The following is a 15,431-nucleotide window of genomic DNA, read 5'->3' on the forward strand; positions in this document are numbered from 1 at the left end:
CTATAGTATAATTTAAATAGCTCATCCATATTCTATCAACAGCATAATTTGGAAACCAAAAAGAGTCAAAGGTGAATCTTGTGTTGCCTGCGGAAAGTACCTTTTCTTCTTTCTATTTGCAGGTTGACATGCGATTTCTAGTATCACAGGCTATCTACAAACCCTCTTTTTTACTACAAGTATGTGGTCTTGTTCACTTACATGGGCTCTTCATCAATATGATAATTTGTTCATGATCAACCCTTCCTTTATCATCTAAGCTAGCCAAGCCTTCAAGGTAAAGAGTAATCACCTGTTGTGGCTGGCTTCCCTATTCATTTTCTTACTATCTCAGTTTAGAAAATTTGCCAGAGTGAATCCATATGTTGAATTTCTTTCCAGGGAGAACAAATTAGTTGATGCTATTCCGTGGAAAATATTTTTCCCTCCTGAACTCACTTGTGAACTTCCTCTGTGCAGGCAATATATGTATTATTTAGGGACGTTGGATTTCTGGAGCTACTGTATTACATAACATTATCTGGCTTTGTTTTTTTTTTCTCGTTTTGCCTTCAGAATCGCTTAAAGGTTCACTATCTTAACTTTTAACCAGTTTCAGCTCATTTTATGGTTCTTTTCCATTTGTGCAGATATACACTGCTGAATCATATATATATATATATATATATATGTGTGTGTGTGTGTGTGTGTGTGTGTGTGTGTGTGTGTGTGTGTGTATACATATATACTAAGTGCTCTCTATCAATTGTTTCTGTTATTTGTGCAAATGTCCAACTTAAGATTATAGTGGAGATTGTATTTCTAAAAAAGAAAACAGCTTTTCAAAAGTCACAAGTTGGTTGCTCATATATATTGGGGTTAAAACAGAAAAGTTGAAGATTTAACACCTAAATGTCAGTAATATCTATACTGTTTTTTGTTTGAGATTAGTCTGCAGCAGCTTGCACCTTGTTTTGTGTGGTAGGCTGACTCCATATAATTATAATTTTTAGAATTAGAAAGAAAATGAATTCGCGCTGTGCAGCTTGACTGGTATGTAACTCTGGTCAACTGACCATTCGGAACATGTTATCATAATTTAGATGTTGATATATAGACATCGTGTTTATTTGATTTTTCCCTATAAGATAAGTTTTTCTCACTGGAAGTTCGTACTTTGGGACATGACACTAATTTTTATGTGGGTATATTCAACAAATATGTGCCATGGAAATCTTATCCTGTTCCTAAGTATCGACTCAAAAGATTGCCCAAATATGAATCACATTTTAGATTGATAATGGAGGTAAAAGTTGACAGGTTCTCATTACCCCAACAAACAACATGCCATTTTGATTTATTGTTGTTTGATCCTTATTGTAATAGATCATGTTGTTAACTTTTTAGCACACGACCATTCGTCTAATTCAATTTTTTCAGATATAAGAAAATTTAAGTAATAATTAAATATACATTTATTAACAAATCCAATCATAAGAAAAAAATGATAATTGCATAATTTTTTTAATAAGTTGGATAATCAAACGCGTGTTAAAAAATAATGACTTCATTAAAATATGTAGGACATACAAGGTAATGTGGCTAAGAGTAAAATGAAGATTAATGTTGGTGAAAGTTCTATGAACTAACAAATCAATATGTCAGCTTTGGTCCCCTTTTATATAATTTTAATTTTAAAATAATTATGTATTGATGACGGAATGTTAAATGTAACCGGTGTAAATTGCTTTTAAATAATTCTTTAGAAATATTATCTTTCAATATTTTTTCTCAATTTAGAAAATAAGAACACACATCCTTTAGATAATAAGGTATTCAATTTAACCCCAATCTTTTCAGTTTATGCTTATGCTTATTAGCCAAAATTTAAATTTTAAAACTTAAACTTAGAGTAGATTTTAAGGTTATTTTATCGTAGTTTATTTTCCAACCCTTGATTTTAGATCGCTAAGAACATGTATATAATGTTTTACTTATAAATTATTTTTAGTTGTTAATAAGCAGTTTCGATTATGTTTCGATTATGGTTTAAATACTTAGCTACTTGGGGGCTTTGTGAGTCAATTTGTCTCCGTTCTATATATATATATATATATATATATATATATATATATATATATATATATATATATATATATATATATATATATATATATATATATATATTGATATACCAAAATTTTATTTTTTATCTCAAAACACTTTTTAAGAACGGTAAAAAACTCCAAACAGATCTTCTCATCGCGATTGACGAAACGCTGGATCTCACATCAAGTTCAGAACTACTATTATTCAGCTATTGCTCGCTACGTTCTTCTGATGGGATGATGATTCTTCAGTTTGCGGTAGGCAAGCCTACACATCACAATTCACAAGAGGTTCAGTACACTGCAGGACCAGACAGATTTTTTTTTCTCTCGTATTTCTGGCTAATTATTCTTTTAGTAACATACGACATATCTATTACCAACGTGATGTTTACGGTGACTTCGTTACTCTCAACATATCTTCGGACGTACTCATGGGATAGAATGTGCGTGAGTGAATTCATCTGGATGAATGTGTGAAGTTATAATTGCCTTTCGAAGAAAAAAGAGAGAAGGTTTTCGCTATAGGGAACGAGGAAGACCTGAACAATGCTTCAAATTGGCTGGTTATATGCATCATTTTCAAAGGCCACATATCAAACTATTCTCTGATTTGTCGGCAACATATATAGATCGTGGAAAATTATAATCTCCTGGCAAATTAAGTCAAGCTGCATCGCCTCCAACGCGAAATGTAATGTTGACACGCAAGGCCGAAAGATAATTAATTTCAAATAAGCTTGGTATTGGGACACGTATGTTTAGATTCAGATAGTTCCATTCAGAGTTCCGGACATCGTGAAGAAAGTGAAATTGCTAGCACATCTGCAAATATATACATTAATTGATGCATCTAGAAGAGAGTTAGAAGCTAGGCCTTGTTCATTGATTAATGGAAAATAGTGAGCACACTTTCTATACGTTTTGGTGTAACAAATTTACTGTGTATATAAAAGATTTTTGCAGGATTTTTCTACACAATTTTTAACTGTATAATAATTAATTTAACCGTTCAATTCCTAAATAGTTTATAATAATTTAGTGAATCTAAAAAATCTAAAAATCTTATGAAAATGGACCGAAGTAATGGTGAGTCAGAGTATGCTTGTACGTATTGGATTGATTCCACCCATTTTCTTGCCGTCGCTGCACTTCTTTTCTCCAAGAATAGTTAATCAGATTATGACTTGATTGGAAGAAAAAAAATACTGAAGATTACATGGATGTCCACATCAAATCTTAACGGGCCATCTTTCTTCCATCAAATTTAAGAAGAAACATAACCAATCTGGACTGATTTGACTATATATTGATCGACTAAATAATATTCTCTTTATTCTATATTATAAAATTTTCTGATCCTCTCTATATCCTACGTGTGCTAATAAATCTAGATACATACATATCAATTTCACAGATGAATCTAATCAAACCCAAAAGAGTTTGCTCCGGTCTTTTTTTACCGCGAAGTACTAGTACCGTGAGGTATAAGTTGGTACTAAAATTCTGATCGTTGATGATAATAGATCGAATGATAACAATTGCAGCTTGATTGTGGGGTGAATAGTATAAGTGAGGATATTATCTTGCGGTACAAAAGAAAGACCGGAGTAAACCTCAACCAAAAAATTTTATAATATGAAATAGTAGGAGTAGCCATCAGCTAGCTGATCATACTTGTCCTGAAAAACACATTTTCTCTAATCTATATAAACCCTACCATGCTTCGCAAATATTTGCAAATTGCAAGTATACATCGATAAGATAGAAAAAATAGAGAAGAAGATGAAGCTTTCTCGCGTGGCTGCGCTGGCCGCGCTCATGGCCGTGGCCGCGTCTAGGACGGCCGGCGCGGTGACGTTCGACGCGACGAACACGGCGTCCAACACCGCCGGCGGGCAGCGGTTCGACCAGGAGGTCGGCGTGGAGTACGCGAGGCAGGTGCTCGCCGACGCGTCGGCCTTCATCTGGGACGCCTTCGGCCAGCCGACCGACGGCGACCGGAAGCCGGTGGACGCGGTGACCCTGGCCGTGGAGGACATCGGCGGCGTGGCGTTCACCAGCGCCAACGGCATCCACCTGAGCGCGCAGTACGTGGGCGGCTACTCCGGCGACGTCAGGGCGGAGGTCACCGGCGTGCTCTACCACGAGGCGACGCACGTGTGGCAGTGGGACGGCCGCGGCGGCGCCAACGGCGGGCTCATCGAGGGGATCGCCGACTTCGTGCGGCTGCGCGCCGGCTACGCGCCGTCGCACTGGGTGCGGCCGGGGCAGGGCGACCGGTGGGACCAGGGCTACGACGTCACGGCGAGGTTCCTCGACTACTGCGACTCGTCGGTGGTGCAGGGCTTCGTGGCGCAGCTCAACGCCAAGATGAAGGACGGCTACAGCGACGACTTCTTCGTCCAGATCTCCGGCAAGACCGTCGACCAGCTCTGGCAGGACTACAAGGCCAAGTACGGTGGCTAGCTGACGTCAGCTCCGGCCGGCCAAAACGTAGCTATAGAGTACGCATATGTTGCGTCCTCGAGTGAACAATAAGCCAATAATTCAGCCATGCTATGCTTTGGTGTGTTTATGTATCTAATATCATTTGAAAATGAAAGGACATGCTCCCTCAGTTTCTCTCCTAAGTCCTGAAGCCCGGTTCAGTTTGTAATTTTTTTTTCAAAAACATCGTATCGGATATACGGACACATATTCCAAAGTATTAAACGTAGTCTAATTATAAAATAAATTATAGGTTCCACCAAAAAACTGTGAGACGAATCTTTTGAGCTTAATTAATCTATCGTTAGCACATGTAGGTTACTGTAGCACTTATGGCTAATCACGTACTAATTAGACTCAAAAGATTCGTCTCACGATTTCTCTCATAACTGTGTAATTAGTTTTAATGTTCATGTATATTTAATGCTCCATTTAGGTGTCTAAAAATTCGATGTGATGTTTTTAGAAAAACTTTTTAGTTACTAAACATGGCCTAAATTATAAAGCTTATTTTTTGACCAATTATCAGTGGCGGATCAAAAATCTTTTTCATGTGTAGCGTTTTCTTTCGAGCTTTACAATCTAAGATACTTTTATTTGAGACACTCATGATCTAAGTCACAAATCGCGGCTTAAACCTATGCACGGCGGCCCGCAATCTTTAGTAGAAAAAATGGGGCTGCGTTTTTTTGAGATAACGATTATTTGATGTTATAATAACTATTTAATCCTATAAACGGTAAAATTAATTATTATAAAATTAAAACTCTACTCTATAATTATAAGATAATGAACTTAAAGAAAAGATGACGAACTTTTATAAAAAAAATATTTTTTAAAAAAATGTATCATTGTAGTTTAAAAAGTAAGTAAAAACCAAGAAATAATCAGCCGTCTGTACGACGAACCGGACAAGTAACGGAGTAGAAAACACGGCGTGAGCCTCAGTTGACTCGATCGAGTCGCCCCCTTGGCTGGAAAATTCAGCGGCCAGCTGCACTGCGCTCGCGGTCGATTTTCCCGACCGGCCGTGGCGTCCCCTTCACCGTGGAATCGCTTCTCGAAACTTTACTGTTCTAGTAAGAAAAAACCTGGAAAAAAAAAATCACGTTGACTGGTTGACAGACAGCCACTGCTTAGAGAAAACTGGTACTGACAACTCTGCCAAAATCCATAGTCCAAGTCAAGCGACTAATTAATTTAGTTATACCAAACAAGTTATGTTATAAAAGTGTATTTAAATTTTTATAGCTATTTAATAATATAAACGATAAAATTAGTTATTATGAAGTTGAAATTCAACTTTGTAAATATGAGATGATAAACCTCTAGAGGTGATCGGTTGGCTTTTTAGAGAAAAAACCAAACGTCACGTTTGCAAACGAAAAATAATTTATAAATAAACTTTTATATACGTGTTTTTAGCGATCTAAAAACAAAAACAAAGTATGAACCATAAATTACGATGAAAAGAACTTCAAACTCAACTTTAAATATAAGATTTAAAATTTAAAATTTAGCTTATAAATATAAGCAGAAGCCAAAAGATAAGGATGCTATATAAAAATATTTTATACAACACGTCTGACTGAACGGTTTAAACAACATATATGTAAAAACGGAATAAAAAATATACAAAAGAACATTGGCGTTGGCTAGTCTGACTAAGGTCAGTCTTGAGGCATAGGTAACGAGACTAGTTTTAGTTTTAGGTAACCGAGCGATGCCTCACGCTTGGTGCTCATTTCCAGGAAACTCAACCATCGTTGATCCACGATGCTATAAATTCTGCATCGCGATGATGTACTTATCACATCTGAACACCAAGTCACCGGACATGAAAGCTCACGCCGTGGCGGCAGCCCTCCTGACGGTGGCGCTGGCCGCGACGGCCGGCGCCGTCACGTACGAGGTGAACAACGCGGCGTCGAGCACCGCCGGCGGGCAGCGGTTCGACCGGGAGTACGGCGGCGACTACGCCAAGCAGGTGCTCGCCGGCGCCTCCTCCTTCACCTGGAGCATCTTCAACCAGCCGAGCCCCGCCGACCGGAGCCCCGTCGACGCCGTCATCCTCACCGTCGGCGACGTCGGCGGCATCGCCAGCACGGACCGCAACAACATCACGCTCGGCGCCGGCTATGTTGCCGGCATCACCGGCAACGACTTCAAGGATCAGGTAAAGTGGTAAAACCATATTCCTTCGAGGGTTAATTAAAAGGCACGAAAAATATATAGTATATAATTAATTATTTATTAGCTATAAAAAACTTAAAAAAGATCGATATGATTTATGAAACCAACTTTTGTGTAATTAAAAAAAACAGTTCAGAAAGACAAAAAAAAATAGGTTAGTTCACTGGGAGAAAAAAAGGGACCGTAGTCCTAAATTTCAGCTCATCCAAACTATTAAAGCTACGAGGGGTGATTATTTTGTTTTTTTATAAAAAAACCAGATGATATATTTATAAATAAAAAACTATTTATTAATAAAACTTTTATATGCATATTCTATGACAATAAATAAGCGGACACCGAGAGATTCCATAACAACTTTTAATATAGAGATTTCTTTCAGTCTAACAAAAAAATAACGAAAACTATCTCGACCTCGTGGTACTAAATTGTTTCTGATTCTTAGATCTAACAGTACGCATCCTATTTACCTAGATCCAATAATGATAAATGATTTGGTACCTCAAATTATTGGTATCTCGAAATACTTTTTATTAGACCGAAATAAATATTTAATATAGTTTTTACCAGTAATATCAATGGTCGAGATTCTGTATCGCAGGTGACCGGAGTGCTGTACCACGAAGTGGTCCACGTGTGGCAGGCGGGGCTGCAGGACTACGGGTCGCACCCGTGGGTGTACGAGGGGATCGCCGACTTCGTGCGGCTGAAGGCCGGCTACATCGCCGCCGGCTGGGCGCAGCCGGGGCAGGGGGGCAGCTGGGAGGAGGGCTACTCCGTCACGGCGAGGTTCTTCGACTACTGCGACGGCAGCGTCAAGCCGGGGTTCGTCGCCGGCCTCAACGCCAAGCTCAAGGGCGGCTACGACGCCGACTACTTCGTGCAGATCACCGGCAAGACCCTGCAGCAGCTGTGGCAGGACTACAAGGCCATGTACGGCAACTGAATCGAATGAAAAGACACACAAGATTACTACCGTCAGTGATTGGTATAGATTATTATTGAGTTGTAACTCATATAGCTGAGGAGTACTGGGGTTTATACAATTGCTGTATTGCTTACTAATGATGGAATAAAACATTGATACCATGTATAAAATATAGAAATAAGAGCAATTTTATCGTCTTTAGAAATGTAATATGATATACGAAAGTTTTAATGTAAAATTTGGTATCTCCTAGTACCTTAGATTGATGAGTCTGATAGGGCCACTTGCTGCAGCATTTGGTCTATGATAAGGAATTCAGTTATCTCCTCGATGGTTGCCGTTATTGCGAAGGAGCAGATGTGATTGTTTCATGTGAGTTTCTCATGAACAATGTTTCCTTCTATCTTCGCTAGACGCTAGAGTTGGGGTGCTATATCCTTTGGGCATATCTTTTGCAGCTAGTTGTCACACCAAAAACTCCGTTTTTCTCACCGTTTCCAATATCAAATAACTTGTTGAAATTCGTATCTTAGCTAGCGATAGTGACGAAGAAGTTTTATGATTATTTCAATATGAAGGTAGGTGACTAATAGTCAGGTTGACTTTTTATGATGATTCCGATATAAAGGTAGGTGACAGTTGATCAGGATGAATCTACTAGGCTCAAGATGTCACCCGAAAATCCTTGTCAAGAGTGTCGGTTCTCGAAGTCATCTTTGAGGAATAACAAGAAACACCATGCACCCCTACTTTAACATGCCAACTATCATTGGATAGATATCTGGCTATGATATTTGATTTGAGGATGTAAGCTAGATTCAGTTGATGGCAAGGTAGACATGAGACAATAGCAACAAAAAGGACACGGAAATCTTTATACATGTCTAGGTCCTATCATGTAATAGCCCTACTCTTATTGGTCTTAGCCGGTTTTGCTTTTATATGATGTCGGCGAGATATACACAAATACAAGACTTAGATCTGTCTACTCGACTAGACTACCCTATAGTTATATGTCGACCTCAATGTATGAGATTTATCTTGAGAAGTGCGCTCCTTGAGTCTTGGTGTGATGTATATCTCTAGTTGGCCCTCTGGATCTTGGGTTGTTTCCAGGTCTATTGGCATGTGTTCCTCTCTCGAGGGTCTTGTACTTGTACGCACAGTTTCTTCTTCTTTTGAGTAGGACTAGAGAGATAAATAGGTATACTATATGAACATTCTTGATAGTAACCAATTAGGACTATTTGTTTTTTATTGTGTATTTCTTCCTTGTCTGTTCGGGATTTTATCCATATGTATATGATTTTTTTCCGTATAGGATTCGATATACAATACTTCTATCAGGTAAGTATGGGTTTATGAGATATCTTATATCCGTAACCGGTGATGCCACACTTTAAGTGGACTTTTGGAGTGAAAAACTAGTTTTAAATGTTTGGAACACCAGCAACACCATCTCACATGTCGTGGCCTTCCTAGACATGTCACATTGAAGGTTCGCCATTGGGGCTGCGTCCCTATTGGATTAGTTTTGGTGGTTATGGTGGTGACAAGATTTTGTCGATTTACAGCTTCTTTACTCTTAGAAGTTATCTTCTGTTTTGATATCATGTTAGTCCAGGGGCGGATTTAACGTGGGGGGCGGCGGGGGCTCGAGTCCCCGCTACCCCCAGTAAAGCCTTTGGAGCCCCAACGAAGATCCCCCATAAAATTTTATGGCAAACATCAATAGAAACGAGGGTTGAAACTCTATCTAACTTGTTCAGACCCCTCTAATCTCGTTGCTAAATCCGCCACTGTGTTAGTCGCAAGCAATGATGTTAGTGAAAGTTATTCCCTTGGAGATTATGTTTCTTGGTTAATTTAAGGAATACATGACTACATACAACATGCAAATTTGTGGGGAAACAATGGCTATACAGTTAATTTTCTCGTCAACTATAGATGGATGTTTAGCAAGAAATGTTATTCCTAGACTAATATACTAAGGCCGTGTTCAGCAGACAGATAAATTATCTTATCCCTCTCGTTTTTCACGCGCACACTTTCTGAACTGTTAAATGGTGTATTTTTTACAAAAATTTTCTATAGAAAAGTTGCTTTAAAAATCATATTAGTCTATTTCATATTTTTAATAATTAATTAATCATGTACTAGTCTATTGTTATTTTTTCCACGCCGAATAAGTTAACTTATCCCTCAACGTAACGAACGCGGCCTAAGTAGTTTTCTTTTTTTCATTAATTATGATTTTCTAATTTATACTTATTCAACCTAACTGACACTTCTTCTAAATAAAGGTTAAAATAAATATCATTGTAAATAAACTAGAGACGTACCGCCTCCGTCCCAAAATATAAGTATTTTTATATATCTAATGGACAAAGGTTAAGAAAAAAATAACTATGATACCACTTAATAAACGAGGAGTGGATGTGGTGAAAGAGTAGACTGAGATAAAAACATGAATAATTTTGAAGGTGAAGTGATTGATAAAAATAATAGTATCATGAATAGCATAAAAATATTTATATTTCAATGTAATATTTGAACACAAGAAATACTTATAATATAAACGGATTTAGATTCCATAAATACTTACGACCAAAGTGATTAGTCGGTTTTTCTAGAGGCTATCCTCTTCACTAGGAACCACACTTGCCTAAACTTCCAGTTACGTGAGAAAAAGCTTGGAAAAAAATCAGACTGACAGCAGCTGCCCAGAGACAACTCCGTAATCTGCCAAATATCCGAGACTCAAGTCAACCAACTTACGGGTCCAGTACAGCACAACAATTTTACTCCAAGTATCCAGCTTGACTTGACGTCTTGCATGGGTTAAGCTTGGAACTTGGAAGATTCAACACCGCATTGTTTTCAGAGACTTCCTCCTTAATCTTCCGCTGGTCTAACATTAAGAGGTTGATTGGTTAGTTTTTGTTTGTAGAAAAAGTTAAATGGCATACTCGTAAATAAAAAATAATTTATATAAACTTTTATACGTGTATTTTTAGCGATCTAAAAATCAATGCTAGAAAATAAACTTCAGTGAAAAAACAATAAAATCAACTCTAAATTTAAGGTTAAAAATTTAAAGTTTAGTTTATAAGCATAAGTAGAATCAAATAGATGAGGATAATAATTAAGGCATGGTCACATGCGCTACTAAAGGTAGCAATGGGGACCTTTAACCTGAAACCTTTAGTAAACCTTTAGTAGTGGGGTTTAGTTATATACCCATGAGTTTTGTACTATTCATAACCAACACCCAATAAATAAGTAGGTATGGGTTTGTTGCTTATAAGATATGAAGCTTATCTATTATGGTAGACCTATTGAGTTTTTGAATTAAAAATAATTATATCAAGCTATTTGAGTATTGGCATGTTGTTCTACTACTTTTATGAAATCTCGGTTATTCATCTATATTGGTATGTGTCCTATTATCAACAGATTATTCATCTATATTTACATGCTTGTCGCTTGGTGGGTCATGTGTGGGTCACTTGCTATGTACCCATCACCCACATTAGTATGTGTTTAAGAAAAAAAATATATCCATGAGTATATTTGGGTTCTATAGTTTTATAGTTTTAGAACTTCCATGGCAGAGGTAGATAACTATATCCAATAGATATAGACGGATTGGGATCACATGCAGTCATCACTAGGGCTGCAGGATAATGACTGTATGCAATCTCATCCTTTCATTTTTCCAGGAAATGATATAGATCAAAAGCTACGGTGGTATTGCTATAGTACATGCATAGTGTTTTACCTTCCATAAACAATAGTTAAATATATCTCAACCATTGGATGCTATTTGAATTGCCCTAGTGTGACTGCTTAAATTGTAGTCATACCAGGCACTGCATGGGAACCGGATCCAACATAGACCCGTTGACATCTCTAATTATGATGACGCTAGTGAGTTGCTCACAAGCAAATTATGCAAGACCTTCACATAGGCAGGTGAGGTCTACCCATCCCCATATTTATACACACTATTTGGATGAGGTATGAGTAAACAAAATTATCCATTTAAAATCTTGGTTATGAAGAGGGTATTACTCATTATATCAATTTTGTCTATACCTATTTGATATTTATAGACTTGGATCTAAACTTGTATTCATAGTACGTGTCAAATTTAACTAAAATTTAGAGGGATGGTTTATTAAATAAAAGAGCAAATTTATATAAATTTTGATATGTTTCTATACGTGGGACACGTGTATTTGTCTTTCTTGTCCATTAAATTACACATACCGATTGTGTTATGTGCACTTAATTTATGTAGGTGTAATTTCTTAGAAAATGTATATATATATATATATATATAATTAGGTAAAACATGGGTTCCATGAATATTAGACTAGGCAGGTGGACGAGGCTCGGTTGAGTTCGTTCCGTCTGGGTCAATAAGAGCATGGAGCAGAAAACATAATAAAGCATTAACTAATATAAAGTTATAAAGTTTAAAAATGTTTGAATTCAAGAAATTTCTCTATGCAAAATATACACACAATTTTTAGTGGGAACTACAAATTAGCTAAGCCAACGGTCGGAACTAACCGGGCCTAAAACGTCTGTTCATCTGGCTGCAGAACCAAATCTGTGCGAAGACCAACAAAAAATATTTTATGAAACATCCAACAATCACTACCATCAAAGAAATATATTGATGTCTTCCTAAAAAAATGCACAAAACGGAATAATGAATATGGATTGCACTTCACTGCACTCGAAAACAAGTGGAAGCAATAATAAAACAATTTATTTGTAATCACTCTAGTGGAGGTGCTTTTCAACTGCCTTAAAACTTTTAAAATTTATCAAATAAAACAATCGAAAAACCTGATCACAAACTAATTCTTAGGGATTTCGAATAAAAAACGGAGGGTTAATTACTACCTCACCTCCCATCTTCGAAAACGGTGAGCTGGCACTTGCCGCAGGTGTACCGGCCGTCGTGCTTCGCCATGAACGCGCCGGCGGCGTCGCACTCCGGGCTGGGGCAGTGGCGGCGCAGCGCCTCCACCTTCCCCGTGGCGTCGTCGACGCGGTAGTGGCCGAGCACGGCGAGCTCCTCCCTGCGATGCTCGTGCCTCCCCTTCCTGGGCGTCGCGTACGCCTTCTTCTTCCGCTTCTTGCCGCCGCTGCCGCCGCCGAGGCGGAGGCAGAGGTGCAGCGTCGCCTCCTTCCCGATGCCGTAGGAGGCCAGCGTGCGGCCGTCCTCGAGCTGCCGCCCCCCGAAGATGAGCCGCTGCCGCCCCACGGGGGCGTCCTCGATGCCCTCCAGCTTCGCCTTCACGCTCTCCACCATGTCCGTCGGCTCCACCCGCAGCGTCCTGGTGCGCCCCGTCAACCCCTTCACGAAGATCTGCACCGTCGCCGTCGACATCGCCGCCCGTCCGCCAGAGCTCTCGCCGAGATCGCGCCGCCGCGTCGAAGACGAGGCGTGTATATATAGGCACCGATCGGCCGCGTGGGAAGGGTCTGAACCGTCCGATCGGGAGAACGGACGGCCCCGATCGATCGAATCCGGTTCGGAACCGACCCGAGGTGCGACGCGAGCCGGGTCGAGTCCGACCCGGACACGGCCCGGTCCGGTATGGGTTCGAGCCCGCACGCGTCGCCGCAGTTGCGAACACGAGACGGCAGCCTGGCTGAGACGAGGAGGAAGAAGCGGCGGCGGAGGTGGTGGGGAGGGGAGGAGATGGCGTCCATCGGCTCCTCCAACGTCGGGTTCCAGGTACTTGAAGCGCGCATCCATTCCATCCCCTGCGCGTCCCCGGGGGGGCGGGGTGGTGCGGGGGGCTAGGGTTTGATGATTTTGATTTGGGCGATGTGCACTGACTCCTCGGATAACATCGTGGTTTGCTGTTGTTGCTGCAGCTTCTGAAGAAATCCGGATGGAAGGAGGGCACCGGCCTCGGGGCGCAGGAGCAGGTATGTGCTGCCGCCTCAACGCGAAACCGAGTTTTTTTTTTTTAGGTTAAGCATCCGTTTCGTTTCCCCCCAAATTGTAGTTGTGTTTTGGGATTTTGCGCCTTGCTGTTTAAATTCTGATCATTCTATGTGTTTTTCTTATCTGGTTCTAATTTTACATAGGGTTAAATGGTCTAGACAACCTGCAAATTGCGAGCTAAAAGAAATTGTGTGGATCAATGCAGAGGCATGTTTAGTTTCTGGATGAGTTGTAAAGCCAATTTGTGTTAGAACCATGTAGATTGCAATCTCGATGTTAACTTCATGCGTTCAGTAGGGTTAACTAGAATGAGAGCAAGTTCAATAGTATAGCCAACTACTAGCTCCAATTCATCTATAGTCAATTCATACAATAGTTACCTATAAAACATTAGTACATGATCCCACATGTCATATAACACTCTGTCTTGGAGTCCGTATGCAGCTGGCTACAAATTAGTAGCCCACCTCTCCTCTCTCCTCTCTTATCTCTTTAAAGTATGCTTATAGCTGGCTTATAGCCTGCTATTGTACCTGCTCTGAGTACCAATTAAGCGCTAATGTTTATTAGTCTGTGTAACATAGTATTATGACTGGATGTCACTTGGATGAGCGCAGCTTATGGACTATATTTGCTTTTATAATGTTTGCGTACTCACTTATCACATCTAATCCTGGAACAGGGGAGGTTGGAGCCTATAGAAACTCGTGTGAAGAATAACAAGCGTGGCTTAGGTTCCAAAGAACCAAAGTTAAAGTCAAAGGTTGATGATGGTGATGAAAAAGATCCTAAGAAGGTTAAGGTGAGCAGAATATAGGATTCTTTAAGTTCATTCATGGTATTCTCATACAAAAACTAATTACTACCTCTATCTCAAAATATTAAAACCTAGTACTGATTATGACACAAAGGTGTTAATATTTGAGATGGAGGTAGTACTTGCTTTGCACCCCTGTAATAATGACTCCAAGAACTGTACAATAACAGTTCACCATTATCATCTGTTTTATATTTTTGATTGAAATACTGATGACTTATGTAGTGCAGTTGAGATAAAAAAATGTTTCAGCGTTTACTCGGATACGCAACGACTCATAAGTAACTAATTGCATTGGATACTCATCAGATATTCTTTCTGCAGTATAGTTTTAGTCTCATTTAGTAGATACTTGTATTATTATGCATTTCTATTCATCATACTTGCCAATGGGATTCTAGCTAATTGATTCAAACATGTTGCCCTTGTCAGCCGGAGGCGCCCAAGAAGAAGGCAAAGTTGGCCGCAAAGAGGATACGGAAGATGCAAGAAGAAGAGAAGCGGTTACAAGAGAGGGAATTCGAAATGGCTTTCTTCAGGGAATTTTGGCCTGATAATGTGTAAAACTAAGAACATAGCCGTTCTGGACTGGCTGTTCGACCGGCTGGTCTCAGCTTTTGACGCCATTGTACAGAACAGCAGCTTTGGCGACGCCTTGCAAATTGCGACCACCTTACCTCAACACCGTTTCCAGCCCTTCGGCCTTGCGTGTTTAGCTAAATGTTTACACTGATTCAATGAAAGTTTCTGCAGAGATGCTGTGTTGTATTACATTACAGTTGTATATAACTGTTTGTTAGATTATATGTCCACCTTTTTTTCCCTCGAGTGAATGTTATTGCATGAAACGTCAGGAAGCTCTCCTAAGCCAAAGTCAATTGAAAATTAGAAACGACGTGTATTTATGATGAATTGAAATTTGAAAACACGTAACATCAGTAG

At 39.5% G+C, this 15,431-nt stretch overlaps 4 protein-coding genes across 11 annotated transcripts; 3 read left to right on the forward strand and 1 right to left on the reverse strand.

Moving 5' to 3' along the window:
* Positions 1-3,801: 3,801 nt before the first annotated feature.
* On the forward strand, positions 3,802-4,815 carry LOC102706684. Its single transcript, XM_006661828.3, has one exon. It carries the CDS (start codon positions 3,873-3,875, stop codon positions 4,554-4,556), a length of 684 nt encoding a protein of 227 aa, XP_006661891.1. The 5' UTR covers positions 3,802-3,872; the 3' UTR covers positions 4,557-4,815.
* A 623-nt stretch (positions 4,816-5,438) lies between these two features.
* Positions 5,439-13,133, reverse strand: LOC102701111 (ubiquitin-40S ribosomal protein S27a-like). Of its 8 annotated transcripts, none has more exons than XM_015841833.2 (3): positions 12,621-13,133; positions 12,277-12,316; positions 10,220-10,609 (listed from the first exon to the last, which is right to left on the reverse strand). In XM_015841833.2, exons 1-2 carry the CDS (start codon positions 13,103-13,105, stop codon positions 12,295-12,297), a joined length of 507 nt encoding a protein of 168 aa, XP_015697319.1. In that variant the 5' UTR covers positions 13,106-13,133; the 3' UTR covers positions 10,220-10,609; positions 12,277-12,294. The 8 variants fall into 8 exon arrangements, with proteins under 8 accessions (XP_015697317.1, XP_015697323.1, XP_015697319.1 ...); XM_015841836.2 differs by having other exon boundaries at positions 12,616-13,133; XM_015841831.1 differs by lacking the exons at positions 10,220-10,609; positions 12,277-12,316 and adding an exon at positions 5,439-5,668.
* LOC102706968 lies at positions 6,303-7,872 on the forward strand. The gene is made up of 2 exons (XM_006661829.3): positions 6,303-6,753; positions 7,372-7,872. Exons 1-2 carry the CDS (start codon positions 6,376-6,378, stop codon positions 7,714-7,716), a joined length of 723 nt encoding a protein of 240 aa, XP_006661892.3. The 5' UTR covers positions 6,303-6,375; the 3' UTR covers positions 7,717-7,872.
* A 200-nt stretch (positions 13,134-13,333) lies between the features above and the next one.
* Positions 13,334-15,381, forward strand: LOC102707244 (G patch domain-containing protein 11-like). Its single transcript, XM_006661830.3, has 4 exons — positions 13,334-13,456; positions 13,600-13,653; positions 14,355-14,474; positions 14,922-15,381. The coding sequence occupies exons 1-4, from the start codon at positions 13,421-13,423 to the stop codon at positions 15,051-15,053; spliced, it is 342 nt and encodes a 113-aa protein (XP_006661893.1). The 5' UTR covers positions 13,334-13,420; the 3' UTR covers positions 15,054-15,381.
* The last annotated feature ends 50 nt before the right edge of the window (positions 15,382-15,431 follow it).

The sequence above is a fragment of the Oryza brachyantha genome, chromosome 10, assembly GCF_000231095.2.
Source record: "Oryza brachyantha chromosome 10, ObraRS2, whole genome shotgun sequence".
NCBI classification, from domain to species: Eukaryota; Viridiplantae; Streptophyta; class Magnoliopsida; order Poales; family Poaceae; genus Oryza; species Oryza brachyantha.